Source organism: Pelophylax lessonae (assembly GCF_965119305.1).
Source record: "Pelophylax lessonae genome assembly, chromosome: 1".
Lineage (NCBI taxonomy): Eukaryota > Metazoa > Chordata > Amphibia > Anura > Ranidae > Pelophylax > Pelophylax lessonae.
This window is the reverse complement of record NC_138768.1, coordinates 617,630,937-617,654,841: the sequence shown is the minus strand read 5'-3', so window position 1 is coordinate 617,654,841 and position 23,905 is coordinate 617,630,937. Positions and strand designations below refer to the sequence as shown.

Here is a 23,905-nt window from a genome sequence, read left to right as displayed (position 1 = left end):
TTTACGATCACCCTAAAATGCCAGGACATGGCAAATACTCTAAAAATACCATTTTTTGAAAGGAGATACACCAAGGTCTATTTTTTTTCTATACATTTTTAGAAATGAAAAAAACATGCTGCTATTGAGGGGGTAAAAATGTGCCCACTAAAGCCAGGTAGTAGCAGTAAATATCCTACTATCAAATAATTTGTGGTCAGTGGCATTTTAAAACCCATACCCCCATCATTGGTGGTCATTTCCACTTTATAATCCAACATACTTGAGTCAAACTGGATGTAACCCTTCTTCCACCATAGTGAGAGGAAGGAGAGGACTCTCAAATATAAACACATGTAGTGTTTACATTTGTAGGTGCTGTGATTGGCCAACCCAGTGATCAAAAGGCACTGAGTCACTCTGATTGATTTGTATGCATTTTGCTTGTGACCTTCACTGTCTAATGGCATCACAGGCATCACTGGTCGCTCATACCATTTATAAACATTTATAAACAAGATGCCATAAAACTCCATTGTGCACTTCATGCCCACCTAACTCCCATTCTTTTACAGTAGAACTAAAGACAAAACTTTTATTTTTCCATTTTGGATAGTGTAAAGCCAGCCATCAATAGAGCGAATTTCTTTCCTGCAACCACGGACAGTGTTGGAAATCCCTTCCGTTCTCCCAGTAGAGGGGGAGCCATCTCGTCAGGGAGAACACAGTGATTATTGCTAGCGGCTAGAACAGCAAGCTAGCAATAATCTCATATAAAATCCAGCAAGCTGGTTGTACCCAAGTTAATCGATCGATCCACTTGGTAAATTTAGCCTGCTCATACATGGTTTGAATCTTGGCCAGATTCTGCTGAATTGGCCGAGATTCAAACCATCTATGGCTGGCTTAACCACTTTACCACCGGAGGATTTTGCTGTCTTCCGTCCAGGCCACTTTTTGCGATTCGGCGCTGTGCGACTTCAACTGACAATTGCGCGGTCGTGCGACGCCGTACCCAAACGAAATTTACGTCCTTTTTTTCCCACAAACAGAGCTTTCTTTTGGTGGTATTTGATCACCTGTGCGATTTTTACTTTTTGCGCTATAAACAAAAAAATAGCGTTTATTTTGAAAAAATAACAATATTTTTAACATTTTTTTATATGAAATTCCCCCCAAAAAAGATGTAAAAACCAATTTTTTTAAAAAATTTTGGCCAATTTGTTTTATGCTACATATGTTTGGTAAAAAAAATCGCAATAAGCGTATTTTGATTGGTTTGCGCAAAAGTTATTGCGTTTACTAACAAAGGGAAAGATTTCTGTCATTTTTGGTGTTTTTTTTTAACGCGTAATGGCGGCGATCTGCGATTTTTTTTGCGGGACTGCGACATTGCGGCGGACAGACCGGACCCCTGACTGACATTTTTGACACTTTTGGGGGTACCAGTGACATTACTGCAGTAATCAGTGCTATAAATATGCACTGTTACTGTAAAAATGACACTGGCAGGGAAGGGGTTAATTTTATTGGAGAGGGAGGGGTTAATGTATGCCTGGTGCTTACTGACGTGTGTGGGGGGAGGGGACTGTGTGAGTCATGGACAGATCGGATGTCCAGCTATGCTGAACAGTCCGATCTGTCACTCCCTGTCACTATGGAGATCCGCCCGCTGTGTTTACACACAGCGGGCGGATCTCCAGACTCGATCCCCGACGATCGGGTAAGAGCAGCGGCGATCGCCGCTGCTCCTCCCCTGGCCCGACTCCCGCTGTGAATGAAAACAGCGGGAGCGAGCCTCCGGCGGCGCGCAAGCGCCCCCCAGAAGGGGGAGTGTCCAGTCACGTTAATACTACGTGACTGGACGATAACGAACCACTCTGCCGCAGTAGTATTACTGTGAGCGGTCGTAGAGTGGTTAAAGTAGGGTTATAACCCCTGTAAGGTTTATTATTGCTATCTGTGTCCCATTGGGCAGAATTCCCTTCACTTACTGTCCCAAAGCCAAAACAGGAAATTAGAGAAAATTCCTCTAAAGTGAAGGAATCTCTGGTTGTCACCAGGGTCATCAGAACTTGTGTCCTCAGTGGGAGATATCTGGGGACAACCCAATACAGAATTTTGGATTTCCTTTTACTTTCACTTTCATTAAGGCCTCTTTTCACGCACTCCGTCCGTTGGACGGAGTCCGTTTTTCTCAGCGGGGGATCAAGCCGCCGATCCCCCTCTGAGCAGCAGGAGGACAGCTGTGTCTCCGTGCTGTGTGCAGAGACACAGCTGTCAGTTCCCCATGCATCTCTATGGGGGAAATCGGATGGGAACGGACCGTCGATCCGCTGGTTTCCATCCATCCAGATTTATCAGATCGGGTCGGATGTCAGCGGACATGTCTCCGCTGACATCCGATGCCCCATAGGAATGCATGGGGGGACCGTTCAGATCCGCCAAAAAAACGGACAGGCGGATCTGAACGTTCCGCCTGTGTGAAAGGGGCCTAATACTACTAAACAGGACAGATAGAGAGAGTAATTCTCCCCAATGAGCACAGACAGCAATCTTGCAGGTGTTCTTATCCATCTCCAATCTATAACTGAAGGCAAAATCTTTTGTTTAGTTTTGGATACTTTAAAATACAGTGGTAGTAATGTGGATAAAGTATACACATGTGAAAAGCTGCAAAATATCCTTTTAATCCTATGTGCTTTTAAAACGCACACATTACAGTATAATTTAATTACCAAAAAAAAAATTGCCAAATGCACAGTTCAATAGTTTATACAAAATTGAGAATTCTTCCTACTTAGTTTTAGAATGTAATTAATATGATATCTAGTCTAGTGCTGTACAGCTAATCCTCAGATATATTTGGAATGTGTGATTCTGTTAATGGTTCCAGCTAGTGGTTTCTTTAATAGTATAATTTAAAACTGGAAAACTATTGAGATAAAGTCGTTTTAATAGAGTTCTGAAAGCTTGAAGGCTTTGTATACATAGACATACATAAATGCACACCTTGTGTAAAGTTCTGTTTATTATAGTTACTGAAATATAAGTAATGCAGCATGTCAGTTCCACAGGGTGCCCATCTCTTGTCTGATATGCGCTGCCTATACTTGTACCCTTCATATTATGATTTCCTTACCTTTCTTTGGTACAGGAAAATAAGATGAGGAGTGTGTCAGTAACCATTCAGTTAACATATACAACAAAAACAAAATACATATTTTAAGTCCAGATATAGATGTAAAAAGCAATAGCAGTAATGAAAGAGGGTCATGGGGAATACATTACTGATCAAATTCTGAATTAAACTATTCTTTAAAGTCTTAGTTCATTTTTACAGAAAAAATGCAAAGGTGAACTAGCACCATACACCCTCCCCACCCACGGGGGGGTTCAGATCCCCAGACTGCTGGACCGGCTACATCGGCATCATCGCCGGAAGTAAATACAATGAGAATGAGGGGTTGCAGGATGGGTAGGGTGTACTGTGTTACTTCGCCTTTGCATTTTTAATAGTAAATGTTAAAAAAAATATTTTAAATTAGCTAAAGTTTTGAGCTACAGTGCACTCGGAAAGTAATCACACGGCTTCACTTTTTTTCACATTTTATGTTACAACCTTATTTCAAAATGGATTAAATTCATTATTTTCCTCAAAATTCTACAAACAATGCCTCATAATGACAATGTGAAAGAAGTTTAAAATCTTTGCAAATTTGTTAAAAAAAAAAAAAAAACCACATGGACATAAGTATTCACAGCCTTTGCCATGACATTCAAATTGAGCTCAGGTGCATCCTATTTACAAAGATCATACTTGAGATGTTTCTACACTTGATTGGACTCTACCTGTAGTAAATTCAGTTGATTAGACATTATTTGGAAAGGCACACACCTGTCTACAGGTCCTTCTCAAAAAATTAGCATATTGTGATAAAGTTCATTATTTTCTGTAATGTACTGATAAACATTAGACTTTCATATATTTTAGATTCAATTCACACAACTGAAGTTGTGCAAGCCTTTTATTGTTTTAATATTGATGATTTTGGCATACAGCTCATGAAAACCCAAAATTCCTATCTCAAAAAATTAGCATATTTCATCCGACCAATAAAAGAAAAGTGTTTTTAATACAAAAAAAGTCAACCTTCAAAAAATTATGTTCAGTTATGCACTCAATACTTGGTCGGGAATCCTTTCGCATAAAGGACTGCTTCAATGCGGCGTGGCATGGAGGCAATCAGCCTGTGGCACTGCTGAGGTGTTATGGAGGCCCAGGGTGCTTCGATAGCAGGTCAGGAGAGTTGGCAGGCCAATTGAGCACCGTAATACCATGGTCAGTAAACCATTTACCAGTGGTTTTGGCACTGTGAGCAGGTGCCAGGTCGTGCTGAAAAATGAAATCTTCATCTCCATAAAGCTTTTCAGCAGATGGAAGCATGAAGTGCTCCAAAATCTCCTGATAGCTAGCTGCATTGACCCTGCCCTTGATAAAACACAGTGGACCAACACCAGCAGCCGACATGGCACCCCAGACCATCACTGACTGTGGGTACTTGACACTGGACTTCAGGCATTTTGGCATTTCCCTCTCCCCAGTCTTCCTCCAGACTCTGGCACCTTGATTTCCGAATGACATGCAAAATTTGCTTTCATCCGAAAAAAGTACTTTGGACCACTGAGCAACAGTCCAGTGCTGCTTCTCTGTAGCCCAGGTCAGGCGCTTCTGCCACTGTTTCTGGTTCAAAAGTGGCTTGACCTTGGGAATGCGGCACCTGTAGCCCATTTCCTGCGCACGCCTGTACACGGTGGCTCTAGATGTTTCTACTCCAGACTCAGTCCACTGCTTCCGCAGGTCCCCCAAGGTCTGGAATCGGTCCTTCTCCACAATCTTCCTCAGGGTCCGGTCACCTCTTCTCGTTGTGCAGCATTTTCTGCCACACTTTTTCCTTCCCACAGACTTCCCACTGAGGTGCCTTGATACAGCACTCTGGGAACAGCCTATTTGTTCAGAAATTTCTTTCTGTGTCTTACCCTCTTGCTTGAGGGTGTCAATGATGGCCTTCTGGACAGCAGTCAGGTCGGCAGTCTTACCCATGATTGCGGTTTTGAGTAATGAACCAGGCTGGGAGTTTTTAAAAGCCTCAGGAATCTTTTGCAGGTGTTTAGAGTTAATTAGTTGATTCAGATGATTAGGTTAATAGCTCGTTTAGAGAAACTTTTCATGATATGCAAATTTTTTGAGATAGGAATTTTGGGTTTTCATGAGCTGTATGCCAAAATCATTAATATTAAAACAATAAAAGGCTTGCACTACTTCAGTTGTGTGTAATGAATCTAAAATATATGAAAGTCTAATGTTTATCAGTACATTACAGAAAATAATGAACTTTATCACAATATGCTAATTTTTTTAAAAGGACCTGTATATAAGTTAACAGTTAACAGTGCATGTCAAAGCACAAATCAAGCCATGAATTCCAAGGAATTGTCTGTAGACCTCTGAGACAGAATTGTATTGAGGAACAGATTTGAGGAAGGGCACAGAAAAATGTCTGCAGCATTGAAGGTCCCAATGAGCACAGTGGCCATAAATCCATAAATGGAAGAAGATTGAAACCACCAGGACTCTTCCAAGAGTGGGCCGCCCAGCAGAACTGAGCGATTGGGGGAGAAGGGCCTTAGTCGGGGAGATGACCAAGAACCCGATAGTTCACACTGTGAGAGCTCCAGCATTTCTCTGTGGAGAGAGGAGAACTGAACAACCATCTCTGCAGCACTCCACCAATCAGAGCTGTATGGTAGAGTGGACAGACGGAAGCCACTCCTCAGTAAAAGACACATGATAGCCCACTTGGAGTTTTCCAAAAGGCACCTGAAGGACTCTCAGAACGTGAGAAACAAAATTCTCTGGTCTGATGTAACAAAGATTGAACGCTTTGGCCTGAATGGCAAGTGTCATGTCTAGAGGAACTAGGCACCCCTCATCACCTGGCCAATACCATTCCTACAGTGAAGCATGGTGGTGGCACCATCATGTTGTGGAAATGTTTTTTAGCAGCAGGAACTGGGAGACTTGTCCGGATCGAGGGAAAGATGAATGCAGCAATGTACAGAGATATCCTTGATTAAAAAAAATCTGCTCCAGAGAGCTCTGGACCGCAGACTGGGGCGGAGGTTTATCTTCCAACAGGACAACGACTCTAAGTACACATCCAAGATAACAAAGGAGTGGCTACAGGACAACTGTGTGAATGTCCTTGATTGGCCAGCCAGAGCCCTGATTTGAACCCGATTGATCATCTCTGGAGAGATCTGAAAATGGCTGTGCACTAATGCTCCCCATCCAACCTGATGGAGCTTGAGAGGTCCCGTAAGGAATAATGGGAGAAACTGCCCAAAAATAGATGTGCCAAGCTTGTAGCATCATACTCAAAAAGACTTGAGGCTGTAATTGGTGCTGAAGGTGCTTCAGCAAAGTATTGGGCAAAGGCTGTGAATACTTATGTACAGGCGGTCCCTGGGTTACAAACGTCTGACTTACAAATGACTCCTAATTACAAACGGAGAGAGACAACAGGAAGTGAGGAGAAATCTAGCCTTAGGAAGGGAAACTCACTCCTGTAAGAGTTTTAATGGGAAAAAGGTGTCTCCACTGAAGCTTTATCACTTATCCTTGTTTCCACAACAACCCAACATTTTCAAAATATAGTTGTCATAGGGACAGAAAGTGAGGTGAAATCTTCTGAACGGGGTTACAGACGGCAAACAAATGGTACAGGGGTGTTAACTCTCCCCTATGCTATCCAAAAAACGTAAAAAATATTCTTTTGGCTGGAGCCAAGCTTAAAAAATTTACCTGTTCGAACTTACAAACCTACAGTCCCTATCTTTTTTTTTTTTTTCTTTTTTTAATTTAAAGCATTTTTATGAGATTTTTTTCTTTAAGGATACAGTACAATTCGCCTTTTCAGATGTTTCTTAAAACAGGAAAATACCATGTTCAATACAATGCGATATAATACTATTCCAATTGTGAAAAATAAGATTAAACACAACAAATGTGAAACAATCCGTGAAAAGTGATCTCACAAACTCCAAACTTAAAATAGAGAGAGAGAGAGAAAGAAAGAAAGAGAAAAGAAAAAAAAAAAAAAAGGAAAAGAGGGGATAATTCCCCAATATGCATTTATAAAAATGAATAAGAACTGTGTATATTTTAAGCTGTGCATTTTGTGTGATACATAATCATATTCGTGTCATTTCACCATAAAAAAAGAAAAAATAAATTACTAACACGTATAAATATTTTAGTGATATGTGTCGTACATAGCTAATGTTGTAGAATCATTTAGTGTATAACTTTATATCCATTATATATATGAGGGGAAAAAAGAAAAAGTGTAAATATTTTTAATAATGTGTATCGTAGATAGCTAATATAGTGAAATCATTTGGTGTAAAACTAGAAACCATTATATATGTGAAGAAAGAAAAAAAAACCCCAAAACATCCGAACCAAGTGTAGCTGTTATTATCAAAACAATCACAGTATTTAATTTCACTTTATAAAAGAACATAGTAAAAAAGAAAAATATATGTCAGATTTTATGTATCATTCCTTCTACCTCTCCGTACGTATCCCATTTGTCCCCCCCTTGGGGGCTCCACCCACAGACCGATGGAAGAAGGGAAGAAAAAAGAAAGAAAAATAGGAAAGAGAAGAAAAAAAAAAAAGGGGAGTAGGGAAAACTCCCGGTGGGGTCCGAGGAGTCTAGAGGCTCACTCCTTAAACACCTAGGGGAAATATCCCTAGAGTTACAGATTTAGCTGTATATACTCATCGGAGCTTATAAATTGCGACCATGGTGTCCAGCGTAGTCTAGTTTGCTCCTCAGAGTTGTTTAATGCTGCGGTTAGGAGTTCCATACGATGGATTTCATTTACTCTTGCAGTCCACATTTGTCGCGTAGGGGGACGTGTCTGTCTCCACATTGCTGGAATGCAGGCTTTCGCAGCATTGAGTAAGTGGGCTATTAGAGACTTCCTATATTTCCTAATTGATCCCCTCGTAAGATCAAGTAGACACAGTGCTGGGTCCTCGTCCACCTCCACCGAGGTAAGTTCCTTAATCACCAGAGCGACCTCCCTCCAAAAATCCCTCAGAGAGGGACATGTCCAAAAAATATGTATCATTGTGCCTCCCTCAGCACCACATCTCCAACAACAATCTGGAATCGACCCATCCATTTTATGCAGGAGTGCAGGGACTCTGTACCAGCGGGTGAGAATTTTGTAGCTAGTTTCCTGATGTCTGCTAGCAAGGGAGGACCTATGCACAGTCCCTATCTTGATGGTAACCCGGGGACCACCTATACAGTGGCTTGAAAAAGTATTCATACCCTTTGACCCTTACACATTTTGTCATGTTACAGTCAAAAACGTTAATGTGTTTTATTGGGATTTTATGTGATAGACAACACAAAGTGACACATAATTGTGAAGTGGAAAGAAATTATAAATGATTTTTACAAATTTTTTACAAATAGATATCTGAAAAGTGTGGTGTGCATTTGTATGCATCCCCCCTTTACTCTGATACCCCTAACTAAAATTTAGTGGAACTAATTGCTTTCAGGAGTCACCTAATTTGGGTAATAGAGTCCACCTATGTGAAATTTAATCTCAATATAAATACAGCTGTTCTGTGAAGCCCTCAGAGGTTTGTTAGAGAACCTCAGTAAAAAAACAGCATCATGAAGGCCAATAAACCCACCAGACAAGTCAGGGATAAAGTTGTTGAAAGGTTTAAAGCAGGGATAGGTTATAAAAAAAATATCCAAAACTTCGAACATCTCACGAAGCACTGTTCAATCCATCATCTGAAAATGGAAAGAATCTGGCACAACTGCAAACCTACCAAGACATGGCTGAGAAGCAGCCAAGAGGTCCATGGTATCTCTGGAGGAGCTGCAGGGATCCACAGCTCAGGTAGGAGAATCTGTCCACAGGACAACTATTAGTCATGCACTCCACAAATCTGGCCTTTATGGAAGAGTGGTAAGAAGAAAGCCATTGTTGAAAGAAAGTCAAAGAAAGTCCTGTTTGCAGTTTGTGAGAAGCCATGTGGGGGACACAGTAAACATATGGAAGAAGGTGCTCTGGTCAAATGAGACCAAAACTAAACTTTTTGGCCTAAAAGCAAAACGCTATGTGTTGCAGAAAACTAACACTGCACATCACCCTGAACACATCATCCCCACCATGAAGCATGCATCATGCTGTGGGGGTGCTTTTCTTCAGCAGGTATAGGGAAGCTGATCAAAGTTGATGGGAAGATGGATGGAGCCAAATACAGGGCAATCTTAGAAGAAAACCTGTTCTGCAAAAGACTTGACTGAGGCGGAGGTTCACCTTCCAGCTGGACAACAACCCTAAACATACAGCCGGAGCTACAATGGAATGGTTTAGATCAAAGCATATTCATTCATGTGTTAGAATGGTCCAGTCAAAGTCCAGGTCTAAATCCAATTGAGAAACTGTGGCCAGACTTAAAAAATGGTGTTCCCAGACACTCTCCATCCAATGTGACAGAGTTTGAGCTATTTTGCAAAGAAGAATGGGCAAAAATGTCACTCTCTAGATGTGCAAAGCTGGTAGAGAAATCCCCAAAAAGACTTGCAGCTATAATTGCAGTGAAATGTGGTTCTGCAAAGTATTGACTAAGGGGGGCTGAATACACATGCAAGCCACAATTATCAGATATTTATTTGTAAAAAATGTTGAAAACCATTTGTCATTTTGCTTCCACTTTACAATCTCGTTCTACTTTGTGTTGGTCTATTACATAAAATCCCAATAAAATACATTTAAGTTTTTGGTTGTAACATGACCAAATGTGGAACATTTCAAAGGGTATGAATACTTTTTCATAGTTACATAGTAAGTGAGGTTGAATAAAGACAATAGTCCATCCAGTTCAACCTGTGTAGCTGTGTGTGGCTGTAATCATCTCTCATACCCCTGAATGTTCTGATCCTTGAGATGCACGTCCAATAGTCTTTTGAAAGCCACCATACTACCCGCAGAAACCACCTCTTGTGGTAGAGAATTCCACAATCTTGTAGCCCTAACCGTAAAGAACCCCCCACGTTGCCTGAGGTTAAAACGCTTCTCCTCTAATCGCATTGTATGCCCCCGAGTCCTCATGCAATCCCTTCGACTAAACAGCTTTTTTTCTAAGCTGAGATCCCCATTGAGATATTTAAAAATTGCTATCATGTCCCCCCCTCAGGCGTCTCTTCTCCAGGGAGAATAAATCAAGCGATTGCAGACACTCTTCATAATCAAGGTCCTCCAATCCCCTAATTAGTTTAGTTGCCCTTCTCTGGACTCTCTCCAGCTCCAACACATCCCTCCTGAGGACTGGCGACCAGAACTGGACAGAATACTCCAGATGCGGTCGGACCAGAGTTTTATAAAGTGGAAGGATTATAGTCTTATCTCTGGAATACATCTCTTTCTTTATGCATGCTAATATTCTGCTAGCTTTGGCAGCTGCCGCCTGACATTGCATGCTGTTGCCTAGTCTATCATCAACCAAGACTCCCAGATCTTTCTCCATTTTTGATTCCCCCAAGGGTTCCCCTCCTAACTTGTAGTGTGCTTTTATGTTTCTAGTCCCCAAGTGCAAAACCTTACACTTCTCTACGTTAAACCTCTTTGCCAAGTCGTTGCCCACTCCGTTATTTTGTCCAGGTCATTCTGTAGGATATCTGCTTCATGCTGTGCGGTTATTGCCCTGCCCAATTTTGTGTCATCTGCAAAAACTGCTATTGAACTACTGACCCGACCTCAATGCTGTTTATGAATAAATTGAACAAGGTTGGTCCCAGGACAGAGCCCTGGGGCACCCCGCTTACTACCTCAGACCAGTCTGAGTATGCGCTGTTTATTACCACCCTTTGGACACGCCCTTTTAGCCAGTTCCGTTTCCAAGAGCAAACCCTGCTGTCGATACCTGCAGACCTTATTTTATAAATTAAGCGCTTATGGGGAACTGTATCCAAGTACACCACATCCACTGGTCTGCCCCTATCTAGCTCACAGCTCACCTCCTTGTAGAATGCTAATAGATTGGTTTGACAAGAATGCCCATTTGTAAACCCGTGCTGGTTATTACTGATGATGCTGTTGTCTTTAGCAAACTCTACGATATAGCCCCTATCATCCCCTCCAGAAGTTTACATACTATCAATGTCAAACTGACAGGCCTATAATTTCCCGGGACATGCCTCTGACCCTTTTTGAATATCGGAATCACGTTAGCTTTCCTCCATTCTCCTGGTACTTCTCCTGTTCTAATACTGTCCGCAAAGATCAGGAACAGTGGTCTGGATATAACCTTACTGAGTTCCTTTTCAAGGCACTGTACATTTAGTTTTTTTCATGTTTTTATTTTTTTTTTAAATTTTCAAAAATTTCAAACAAACTTCTTTCACGTTGTCATTATGGGGTATTTGTGTAGAATTTTGAGGAAAATAATGAATTGAAGTCATTTTGAAAAAAAGGACTGTAACATAAAATGTGGAAACAGTAAAGCGCTGTGTATACTATTTAAACCATAACTAAACCACAAAACAAAAAATATTGTAGCCTACCAGTTCTTAGATGTGGTGGCTGCAATAATTTTCTTTTGTCATACTTCATTTATTATCACCTGATTTTGTCAGTAACGCAATTCCAGTCCTTCAATTTCACTCTTTACTATCAGGACAATAGAAACTAGATACAACTATGAAACCTCTCCTGCTGTCTATATCATAGAAGGGCATGGTTCTTTAGCCCTCTGAAAACAATCTAATTCATCACAGGCAGAGAGTACAGGAAGTTGACAGTTCACAAGATTTCACCGCTCCACTTATCCACCTTGTCCAATCAGGCAATGCTTTGCATTTATTCAGAAGATGCAAAGCATTCTCTGAACAGTGCCCATGCCAAGCAGCCATCTTCTTATGTTTGGCATGGGAGGAGTAAGCAAATGGATAGTACTAATGTGTACTTCAGTGATTTTTAGCTTTTAGGTGCATCCGCCAGGTATGGTATATAATGCATTTGGTTCAAGATGGAATTCTTTAAGTATGGGGAGAGATTAAAGCAGTTGTAAAGTCAAAATGTTTTTTAAAATTAAAAAAGTGGTTTAAACTTACCTGCTCTGTGCAGTTGTATTGCACAAAGCGGCCCCTTATATTCCTCTTCTGGGGTTTCTTGCTGGGTCTGCCCACTCCTCCCCCTGTGCATGTGCCACTATATTAAGCTGTGTGTTATGGGGGCTCTTGCTGCTTTCAGTAAAGCCTGTGAGAGCAGGGAGAGGGGGGAGAAAAGTTGCAGTCAGGCAAAAAGCTGGATTGATGTTGGACATAGAATGCAATAAGTTACAAAAACCTTTTGAGTTTAGAATACATTTAGAAAAAATGAGTTAGAGAATGCAGAATAGAGAAGAATGATGACTAGAGTAGTCAAAAAAGGTGTCCAGGTGGCAGCTGGTTAGGTGGGTGTCACTGACATGGAATACGTATGCAGAAGAGGTTACAAAATTGTTAAGTGAGAGAAGGCTCCCCAATCAGTACATGGACCCCAAAAGGAAACCTGAAAAAAATGCATTCAATCCCACTCTTGCCAATCCAAAAAAAAAAAAGTTTGGGCTAAATTTTTGCTTTGTTTACAGTTTTATTAATGGTTTTCTGCTTCATATACCTGCTGTAATGCAGGTATATGCTCTGAGAGCGCCGCTGATTGGTTGTCCGGTCAGCAGACCTTTTTGGTCCATGCCTCTTCGACAGAAGCCGGTCTAATGGCTGGCTTCCGTCTGACAGGCTGCCGTACACACGGGCCGAATGTCGGATGGTTTCTAATGAACCTACCGATGCCACCTGACATTCAGCCCATGTGTACTAGGATTAAGTGTCCCCGCTTCTCAGAATACAATGACACAGTGGGGAGGGAGGATTCCTTGATCTACCTCAAATTTGTGAATGGGGGAATTGGGTCAGTTTGAACAAAAAATTTGCTCACGTATTCCCTGCGCAACTTGTTCATAATTATGATTACTTTTTCTCATGCTATTGTGTATTGTGTAAGAACTGTACTTAGAGTAGAGTGCATAATTTGCCATACTGTAAACATCACTAAAATGAATGTAGCCAGGCTGGGGTAAATTGTTTAAAGTACTTCCCACTAAGCTTAAATTAAATGATTTATTGTCTCCAATATATTGTGTGTATTCAAAAGCTATATATCACATTATAACCTGTATTGAGTAGTTGAAAAAATAATTATAACACAAAACATCAATTAATGTATTGTTAAAAAAATGTACTTTGAGCACAGTGGTGTTCACAGCTGTACTTCATGAAGAATACATATCATTTTATTCCCAAATGCTATCAACTCTATTCAAAACACAAATTCAAAAAGCAAACAGTCAGAATTCAACTTCATTTATCTGACTGCAATAGCAGAAAGCTGATGGGCTGCTATAGGTGAAATGTTTTTCATATATCTTCACTGATATTTGCATGGCATTACTGACTAAGCCCTCTTGAGATCTATTCTATTTTAGATTTGGTTTATGCATGCAATTCTGGTTATTCTGATAATTTTATAGAATGCAAACTAAATTCTTTTTAGGGAATTATAATTAACCTTAGAACTCACCATTCCATTTAAGTGTGAAGAACATTACATTCAATTTGAAACCACATATTTCACATGACATTTACAGTGATAGATATATGTATTGATCTGTATGGATTCTCTTCTCTAACCACATTTTTCTCCCATTTCCTTTATAAATAAAAGCCTGAAAATTTGCTCTTGGCTAGCAAATCAAAAGGTGCAGCGGTAAAACTTGCAGACTTTGGCCTTGCTATTGAAGTTCAAGGAGACCAGCAAGCATGGTTTGGTGAGTATTTGCATTTTGTTTTACTGATTTTCAAGTTCAGTCAATATTTTGTTGGTTGAGCTGCCCACTGACCATAACCAAATTAAAGGGTAGTGATATCGCAGACATTTGGGTATGAGAAGTATGCTTGGTTATGTGGACAAGCAGTAGCCTGACTCATCCAGGACCCAGTGACATATAATGTTTTGAAAGGGAAAGTGGTATATACAATAAACCACATTCTTTTACTAAAGATCTTTTTGTACAGACAGCAAATTCTTTTTTTTTTTTTTTTTTTTTTACTGGTGAATGCTGTTAGAAATTAAATCAGTTGCACACGTTGGTTTTGTAGGGCTCTAGCAACTCGCATTGTGAAAATGTCCAAATTGGGCCCAATTAGCAATTTTCCCGGTGTCATGTGATTCATTAGTGTAACAAGGTCTCAGGTGTAAATGGGGAGCAGGTGTGGTAAATTTGGTGTCATCACTCTCACTCTCTCATACTGGTCACTGGAAGTTCAACTCCTCATGGCAAAGAACTCTGAGGATCTGAAAAAAAGAATTGCTGTTCTACATAAAGATGGCCTAGGCTATAAGAAGATTGCCAAGACCCTGAAACTGAGCTGCAGCACAGGGGCCAAGACCATAAAGCGGTTTACCAGGACAGGTTCCTTTCAGAACAGGTCCTGCCATTGTCGACCAAAGAAGTTTAGTGCACATGCTCAGTATCATATCCAGAGGTTGTCTTTGGGACATAGACGTACAAGTGCTGCCAGCATTGCTGCAGAGGTTGAAGGGGTGGGGGTCAGCCTTTCAGTTCTCAGACCATCCGCCGCACAGTGAATCAAATTGGTCTGCAAGGCTGTCATCCCAGAAGGAAGCTTCTTCTAAAGATGATGCACAAGAAAGCCTGCAAACAGTTTGCTGAAGACAAGATGACTAACTGACTTACTGGAACCATGTCCTGTGGTCTGATGGGACCAAGATAAACCTATTTGGTTCAGGTGGTGTCACGCATGTGTGGCAGCAACCAGGTTAAGAGTAGAAAGACAAGTGTGTCTTGCCTACATTCAAGCATAGTGGTAGGAGTGTCATGGTCTGGGGCTGTGTGAGTGCTGCCAGCACTGGGGAGCTATAGTTCATTGAGGGAACCATGACAACCCCAAACTCACCTCCAAGGCGACCACTGCCTTGCTAAAGAAGCTAAGGGTAAAGGTAATGGACTGGCCAAGCATGTCTCCAGACCTTAACCCTATTAAGCAGCTGTGGGGCATCCTTAAACGGAAGGTGGAGGAGTGCAAGGTCTTTAACATCCACCGGCACTGTGATGTCGTCATAGAGGAGTATAAGAGGACTCCAGTGGCAACCTGTAAAGCTTTGGTGAACTCCATGCCCAAGAGGGTCAAGGCAGTGCTGGAAAATATTGGTGGCCACATAAAATATTCACACTTTGTGCCCAATTCGGACATTTTCACTTGGTGGTGTACTCACTTTTGTTGCCAGAGGTTTAGACATTAATGGCTGCGTGTTGAGTTATTTTGAGGGGACAGAAAATTTACACTGTTATACAAGCTGTACACTCACTACTTTACATTGTAGCAACGTGTAATTTCTTCAGTGTTTTTACATGACAAGATATAATAAAATATTTACAAAAATGTGAGGGGTGTACTCTTGTGAAATACTGTGTGTTTGTGTATGTACAGTGCCTTGGGCGAAAGTATTTGGCCCCCTTGAACTTTGCGACCTTTTGCCACATTTCAGGCTTCAAACATAAAGATATAAAACTGTAATTTTTTGTGAAGAATCAACAACAAGTGGGACACAATCATGAAGTGGAATGAAATTTATTGGATATTTCAAACTTTTTTAATGAATAAAAAACTGAAAAATTGGGCTTGCAAAATTATTTAGCCCCCTTAAGTTAATACTTTGTAGCGCCACCTTTTGCTGTGATTACAGCTGTAAGTCGCTTGGGGTATGTCTCTATCAGTTTTGCACATCGAGAGACTAAAATTTTTGCCCATTCCTCCTTGCAAAACAGCTCGAGCTCAGTGAGGTTGGATGGAGAGCGTTTGTGAACAGCAGTTTTCAGTTCTTTCCACAGATTCTCGATTGGATTCAGGTCTGGACTTTGACTTGGCCATTCTAACACCTTACATAGTTACATATTTAGTGAAGTTGAAAAAAGACATCCGTCCATCCAGTTCAACCTATGATGTGTGTGTGTGTTTGCTGTTAACCGTACATTGTATACCCCTGTATGTTGTGGTCTTTAAGGTGCCCATCTAATAGTTTTTTGAAGCTATCAATGCTCCCTGCTGATACGACTGCTTGTGGAAGAGAATTCCACATCCTTACCGCTCTTACAGCGAAGAGCCCCTTACGCACTTTAAGGTTAAACCGCTTTTCCTCTAGTTTTAGTGAGTGGCCACGTGTCTTATTGAATCTCCTTTCTCTGAATAGTTTGTTCCTTATGCTAGGGTCGCCAGTACAGTATTTGTACATTGATATCATATCCCCCCTCAATCGTCTCTTCTCCAGAGAGAATAAGTTCAGTGCTTGTAGTCTTTCCTCATAGCTGATGTCCTCCATTCCCCTAATTATTTTTGTTGCCCTTCTCTGGACTCTTTCCAGTTCCAGCACATCCTTCCTGACGACCGGTGCCCAGAACTGGATAGCATACTCCAGATGTGGCCGGACCGGAGTCTTGTAGAGCGGTAGAATAATCTCTTTATTTCTGAAGTGAATCCCCTTTTTTATGCATCCCAGTATTCTGTTGGCTTTGCTTGCAGCGGCTTGGCATTGCATGCCACTGCCAAGCCTGTTGTCTACCAGTACCCACAGGTCCTTTTCTATCCTAGACTCACCCAGAGGTTCCTCCCCTAGTGAGTAGCTTGCTTTCTGGTTTCTGGCCCCCAAGTGCATTACTTTACATTTTTCAACATTAAACCTCATCTGCCATGTAGTTGCCCACCCCATTCTTTTGTTCAGGTCCGCTTGTAAGGTTTCCACATCCTGCATAGAAGATATTGGCATGCTTAGTTTAGTATCATCTGCAAATACTGAGATTGTACTAGATATCCCCTCCTCTAGATCATTTATGAATAAATTAAACAGGATTGGTCCCAGGACAGAACCCTGGGGGACCCCAATTTCCACACCCGCCCAATCCGAGTACTCCCCATTAATCACCACCCTCTGGACTCTCCCCTGGAGCCAGTTCTCTATTCGGGTACTCACCTTATGGTCCATACCTACCTTCCTTAGTTTGTACAGTAAGCGTTTGTGGGGAACGGTGTCAAAGGTCTTTGCAAAGTCCAGATACACTACATCCACAGGCTTTCCTTTATCTAGGTGGCAGCTGACTTCATCGTAGAAGGTTAATAGATTGGTTTGGCAAGAACAATTTTTCATGAATCCATGCTGATTACTACTAATACCATTTTCATTACTAAAGTCTTGTATGTGGTCCCTTAACATCCCCTCCAAAATCTTGCAGACTACAGATGTTAGGCTGACCGGCCTATAGTTACCCGGGATAAATCTCGGACCATTTTTAAATATTGGTACCACGTTGGCTTTTTTCCAATCAGCTGGCACCATACCCTTCTGTAAACTATCCTTAAAGATCAAGAATAATGGTCTGGTAATCACCTGGCTGAGCTCTTTAAGAACCCTTGGGTGCAAGCCATCCGGTCCGGGTGATTTATTTATGTTAAGTTTCTCTAGTTTAGTTCTAAGTCTATCTTCTGTTAGCCATGGCGGCACTTCCTGAGGTGTGTTGTTTAGTTTGGCCTTACAAGCTGGATGTGTTTATTTGTGAACCATTCCATTGTAGATTTTGCTTTGTTTTGGATCATTGTTTTGTTGGAAGACAAATCTCCGTCCCAGTCTCAGGTCTTTTGCAGACTCCATCAGGTTTTCTTCCAGAATGGTCCTGTATTTGGCTCCATCCATCTTCCCATCAATTTTAACCATCTTCCCTGTCCCTGCTGAAGAAAAGCAGGCCCAAACCATGATGCTGCCACCACCATGTTTGACAGTGGGGATGGTTCGTTCAGGGTGATGAGCTGTTTTGCTTTTACGCCAAACATAACGTTTTGCATTGTTGCCAAAAAGTTTGATTTTGATTTCATCTGACCAGAGCTCCTTCTTCCACATGTTTGGTGTGTCTCCCAGGTGGCTTGTGGCAAACTTTAAACTACACTTTTTATGGATATCTTTAAGAAATGGCTTTCTTCTTGCCACTCTTCCATAAAGGCCAGATTTGTGCAGTATACGACTGATTGTTGTCCTATGGACAGAGTCTCCCACCTCAGCTGTAGATCTTTGCAGTTCATCCAGAGTGATCATGGGCCTCTTGGCTGCATCTCTGATCAGTCTTCTCCTTGTATGAGCTGAAAGTTTAGAGGGACGGCCAGGTCTTCGTAGATTTGCAGTGGTCAAATACTCCTTCCATTTCAATATTATCGCTTGCATAGTGCTCCTTGGGATGTTTAAAGCTTGGAAAATCTTTTTGTATCCAAATCCAGCTTTAAACTTCTCCACAACAGTATCTCGGACCTGCCTGGTGTGTTCCTTGTTCTTCATGATGCTCTCTGCGCTTTAAACGGACCTCTGAGACTATCACAGTGCAGGTGCATTTATACGGAGGCTTGATTACACACAGGTGGATTCTATTTATCATCATTAGTCATTTACAGATCCTCACTGAACTTCTGGAGAGAGTTTGCTGCACTGAAAGTAAAGTGGCTGAATAATTTTGCACGCCCAATTTTTCAGTTTTTTATTTGTTAACAAAGTTTGAAATATCCAATAAATTTTGTTCCACTTCATGATTGTGTCCCACTTGTTGTTGATTCTTCACAAAAAAATACAGTTTTATATCTTTATGTTTGAAGCCTGAAATGTGGCAAAAGGTCGCAAAGTTCAAGGGGGCCAAATACTTTCGCAAGGCACTGTATGTGTATATATATATATATATATATATATATATATATATATATATAATCTGTGCCAACTCGTGCCCTGGATGCATAGGTAATACAACTCCTGAGTCTAAAACTACACTACTGGCAATGCAGCTTTCATATGTGAAATGGTTTTGAATAGTTAAGCTGGCAGACCGAATAGTTAGCACTAAGTCAACTTTTTGAATACCATTCTTGCATTGTTCTTGTTAAACATTGTGGGTATCCTGTGCTGGTATCTGCTCCAACACCCACCTGTTCCTGCACCAATTAAAGGCAGTGCCATGATTTTAGTCCCGAAAGGAAACATTCCATAAATAATGGCCCCGCATACTCTTATACTTTAGACATATTTCACCTAGCTTTAAATGTAGTGATCATTATAATTATTTCAGTATATATTTGTGTATTTCAAATTTGTATTTTTTTTTTGTTTGTACATGCATTTTAACACACACTTGTATGTGACAAACCCTCTATCCTGAAAAGCATGTTTTGTCCCAAGCACATACATGTTTCTCCAAGAACAACATGCATAGATACTCAGATCCTCATCACTGACCTCCAAACTTCCACGGTGGAGTGGCTAGGCTTATAAATAAATTTAGCCAGAATGAGTAGCAGCAATTTTACTCTTCTACTTTAAAATGGAACATTTGTGAGGCAGGTGGGACTTGGGAGTTTTTTTGTATACTGTTTAGATAATTCAATTCCCTATTATGACATTACAGTGCCCTTCACTGTGTTCTAGCTAGCAGTGTTATTTTATGCAGCTGTGGAATAATCACATAGCTGTAGCTGAAAATTCTCTTTTAACCGAGATAGGCAGTCTTTACCATCTCTCCCTATCCTCTGTTTCTTGCATGCTGGTTGTAAGCCAGAAGCCAATGAGTCATCTTGTGTGCATATTTACAATTTTGCAAACTCATTTGGCAGGAAGCACTTCACACACTTTGCCTGAATGTGAATCAAATGATTTCAGTATTGTTACTTTCAAAAGCACTTTTTATTTTTTCATATATTCCATTTTCCCCCTTCTTGATCCAGGTTTGCCGACGCCGGCTCTGTGACTGGCCGGAGCCACTGTTCACGACATAGGGCTCTGAAGGACTGGCACGGGTGACCGTTCCTTCGGAGCGCATGCGCCAGTGATGTCACTGGCTGCATGTACAGTAAAAATCTCCAAAATGATGCACGTTTCGGAGATATTTACACTACCTATAGGCAAGCCTTAATTTAGGCTTACCTATAGGTAAAATTGAATGTTGGAAGTTTACTTTAATGCTATGGTATAATGGCTGTACTATATGTTGTGTATTGTATTGTATAAAGTGAAAAAATACAGGACTCCAGTTGACTATACCAAAAGATAACATACAGTCTGGGTATACAAGGAATTATACAAGGAAGGCAACCCAAGTAAAAGCACTAATTGTGTTCATCACCCTCCTCTCCGTCTATATTTCTCTCTTAGGCCTCATGCACACTAGACATTTGTACAGCTCCTCCTAGGGGTGTCTGCCAATTGTTTTCCTGCCTCTAAACTCCCCTGCATGTTAGCCTATGTGTCTATGTGCACCCAGGCTTTTTAGCAGCATTTAGTTGCAGGGGAGTTTAGAGGCCAGACAAAAAAAAAAATTACTGCCAGTGCATCCAGGAGCAGCACCATTTTGTGAGAAAAAAAGGTTGGCGCTGCTAAACGTGACTAAATGGGCCTAAACGCAATTATATGCTACGTGCATTTAGCACTTCAGTGTTTATTCATGTTAATAGCCAGACTAAATGAAAATTCTTGCAAATGAAATAAACAAACACCCAAACATCAAATGATGCAACTCTGCCAAACTGTTTTTTAAAAAAAAAACACAGCTTGGATGAGTTTATTGCTGATTTTGTCCTTTTGGGAGAAACAGTGTTTTACAATAAACCCGTGTGCATTATGCCTTTTAAAGCAGCCTTATAGTAATATAATATTGTAAAAGTGGTATTCTTTATTACCAATTCCCACTGACAGTAAATTGTGCAGTTTATGCTTTTGACAATCTCCCTATAGAACGCAGAAGCTATACTAGATAAATAGATGATTTACTAGGCGATTGGTTATTTGGAACCAATATGATCCTTCAAAAAAATACCTTAAATAGGTAGAAAACCTATTTAGTCGATGTAACCATCTGAGCTCTCAAAAACACTAAAACATTTTAAATACACTTTCATAATTACTAAATGACTATCCAACATAAACAAGTCTTACAAATGCTGTGTTAACATTCAGCTTTTGTCATGTTTACACAAAAAAATCTACTATTTTGAAGCCAACGTCACATAATCTGTATATATTCTCGTGGACATAATTTTTACACATATACGTATCCAGTAAGTTACAAACCTAGCAATATACTGTATCTGTTTACAGGTGCAAAATACAATTCATTAATGTAGCCCTAAATAGATAATAAACGATATTAGGGTGGTTAAGAATTAAGTTTAAGGTTAGGCATTCAGATATAATTTAGAGGGATAGGGTTAAGTGTTAAAATCAAATGCAAGGTTGGGTGTAGGGGATTTCATGTTCAAGTCTAACACCAACTGTACTTAAAATGTTCCCTCCTTCTCCTCCTACCTATCCTGCCTCCTTTTACTGTACTTGCCTCCTTTTAATCCACTCCATTGATCTTGCATCTCCTGCTCCCTTGTGTTGGTGAATGACTGCTGCAGGGGAGAGGAGGAGATGCCAACAATGGCTGGCTATTGGAGCCTATGGGTGACATCATGGCTCCCACAATTCACAGCCACTGTTGAGAGCTTCCTTAGACAGGAGAGCCAAAGCTGCAGGACGAGGTGTCCAGACTGGACCGGATTAAAAAAGGTAAGTTTACAGATCTTTTTTTTAATAGGGTAGGCAGGATAGGTAGGAGGAGAGGAAAGGGAACGTTTTCAAGGGTAGTTTAGGATTATGTTTCATGGTAGGGATGGGGTTTAGGGTTAGCTGTAGGAGGTAAGTTAGGGTTGCGCTAAACAAAGTATGTGGTCTGATGTCCACAAAGTTTCATTTTGATCTAATCAGATCATAAAACTTTCATCTAATTCACTTCAGAGTCTTCCAGGTGACTTCTAGGAAACCGTATTCAAGATGTTATGTGAGTTTTAGTTAACCACTTAAGCCCCGGAAGATTTTACCCCCTTCCTGACCAGGGGGTATTTTGCGATTCGGCACTGCGTGACTTTAACGGACAATTGCGCGGTCGTGCGACGCTGTACCTAAACGAATTTGACGTCCTTTTTTTTCCACAAACAGAGCTTTCTTTTGGTGGTATTTGATCACCTGTGCGATTTTTTGATCACGCGCTATAAACAAAAAAATAGCTTCAATTTTGCAAAAATAACAATATTTTTCACATTTTTTTATATGAAATTCCCAAAAAAAAAAAAAGTAAAAATCAAAATTTTTTAACATTTTCGGCCAATTTGTTTTATGCTACATATGTTTGGTAAAAAAAATCGCAAAAAGCGTATTTTGATTGGTTTGCGCAAAAGTTATCGCGTTTACTAACAAAGGGAAAGATTTTTGTCATTTTTGTTGTTTTTTTTTTTTAACGCGTAATGGCGGCGATCTGCGATTTTTTTTGCGGTACTGCGACATTGCGGCGGACAGATCGGACCCTTGACTGACATTTTTGACACTTTTGGGGTTATCAGTGACATTTCTACAGTAATCAGTGCTATATATATGCACTGTTACTGTAAAAATACACTGGCAGTGAAGGGGTTAACTTTATTTGAGAGGGAGGGGCTGTGTGTGTCCCTAGGGGCGTGATTCTAACTGTGATTGGCTGTGGCTTGAGGTGTAGTTACACTGATCAACGGTTCTACATAGTAGATCCATATGATCAGTGTCTCTACACAGGGAGAACTGACAGGCAGCTTGTTTACACAAGCTGCCTGCCTTTCTCCCTCTCCCCGACGATCGCAGAGTGACCGGCGGACATCGGGTCCGCTGGTCACACGCGCGGGGGGGTGCGTGACCATGCGGGAGCGCGCCCGCTCCCCAGACCCTCCCAGGCTAGTGACGTACTGATACGTCACTCTGCCTGTGAGGGGCTGACCGCCGCCGTATATAGTCGGGCGGCGGTCGGCAAGTGACTTCCTTTTGTAACTCTCTTACAATTTGTCCTTTTCACAATGGCACCTGATGGCTACTCTTTATTTATTTCATCTTGAAAATATGTATTTAGCACATTTCAAAGTTTTTCTTTTTTATTGTTTCAAAGGCTTTGCAGGAACTCCAGGTTACCTGTCTCCAGAAGTTTTACGAAAAGACCCCTATGGGAAACCGGTTGATATGTGGGCATGTGGTAAGCCATTATTTGTTGCAAGATTGTTTTCCAAATGCTACACAGTTATACTTGCAAGTAGATCAAATCTACGTAGCATCTGATGAGTAAACCAAACATTCAGTATAATATTATGTCTGTTCAAGTTCGCCTTTTCTCATTAGCAACTGTATTATATATGTTTAAGTATGAAAAAACATTTAACGTTGGAAACAAAAAAGATAATTTTGTGTTCATGTGTATAATAATATAGATATTTGAGTAAAATGGAATTCTAAGTTCAGTGGACCATCCCTTCTGGATCGATTTCATGTTGGTTTCTGCTCAGACTTCCAGAACTTCTTGTTTTATTATATTTAGTAAATAGCTGATGGTAAAAGTTTATACTTTGTAATACAAACATGCTAAGATTGCAAGTTAAAAACAAAAAAGCTGCAGGATCTAGGTTTCTCTATTACCTCTTGCCTTGATCATATCTTACTGCATAGTTCAAAGGACATAGGCCTTCCACACCTCCCCCACATTTGCATAGTGAGTAGAGGCATAGCAAAGAACAATGTGGCTAATTCCCATATGATTCACAACTTCATTTAGTAAAGCAAGTCACAAGTAACTAATAAATGAGCTGGAGGGAGCCTTCTCTGCTTTTATTTTTGGATGCAGAGAAGGCTT

The 23,905-nt window shown here is 40.7% G+C and overlaps 1 protein-coding gene across 9 annotated transcripts in view; it reads left to right on the top strand.

Annotated features, from left to right (window-relative positions):
• Nucleotides 1–23,905, top strand: part of CAMK2D (calcium/calmodulin dependent protein kinase II delta) — a 446,499-nt gene that overhangs the window by 295,532 nt on the left and 127,062 nt on the right. For all 9 annotated transcript variants that reach the window (XM_082254334.1, XM_082254332.1, XM_082254339.1 and 6 more), the window contains exons 7-8: nucleotides 13,846–13,948; nucleotides 23,171–23,254. In XM_082254334.1, the coding sequence (XP_082110460.1) occupies nucleotides 13,846–13,948; nucleotides 23,171–23,254 (187 nt within the window). The remainder of the gene's footprint in view (nucleotides 1–13,845; nucleotides 13,949–23,170; nucleotides 23,255–23,905) is intronic.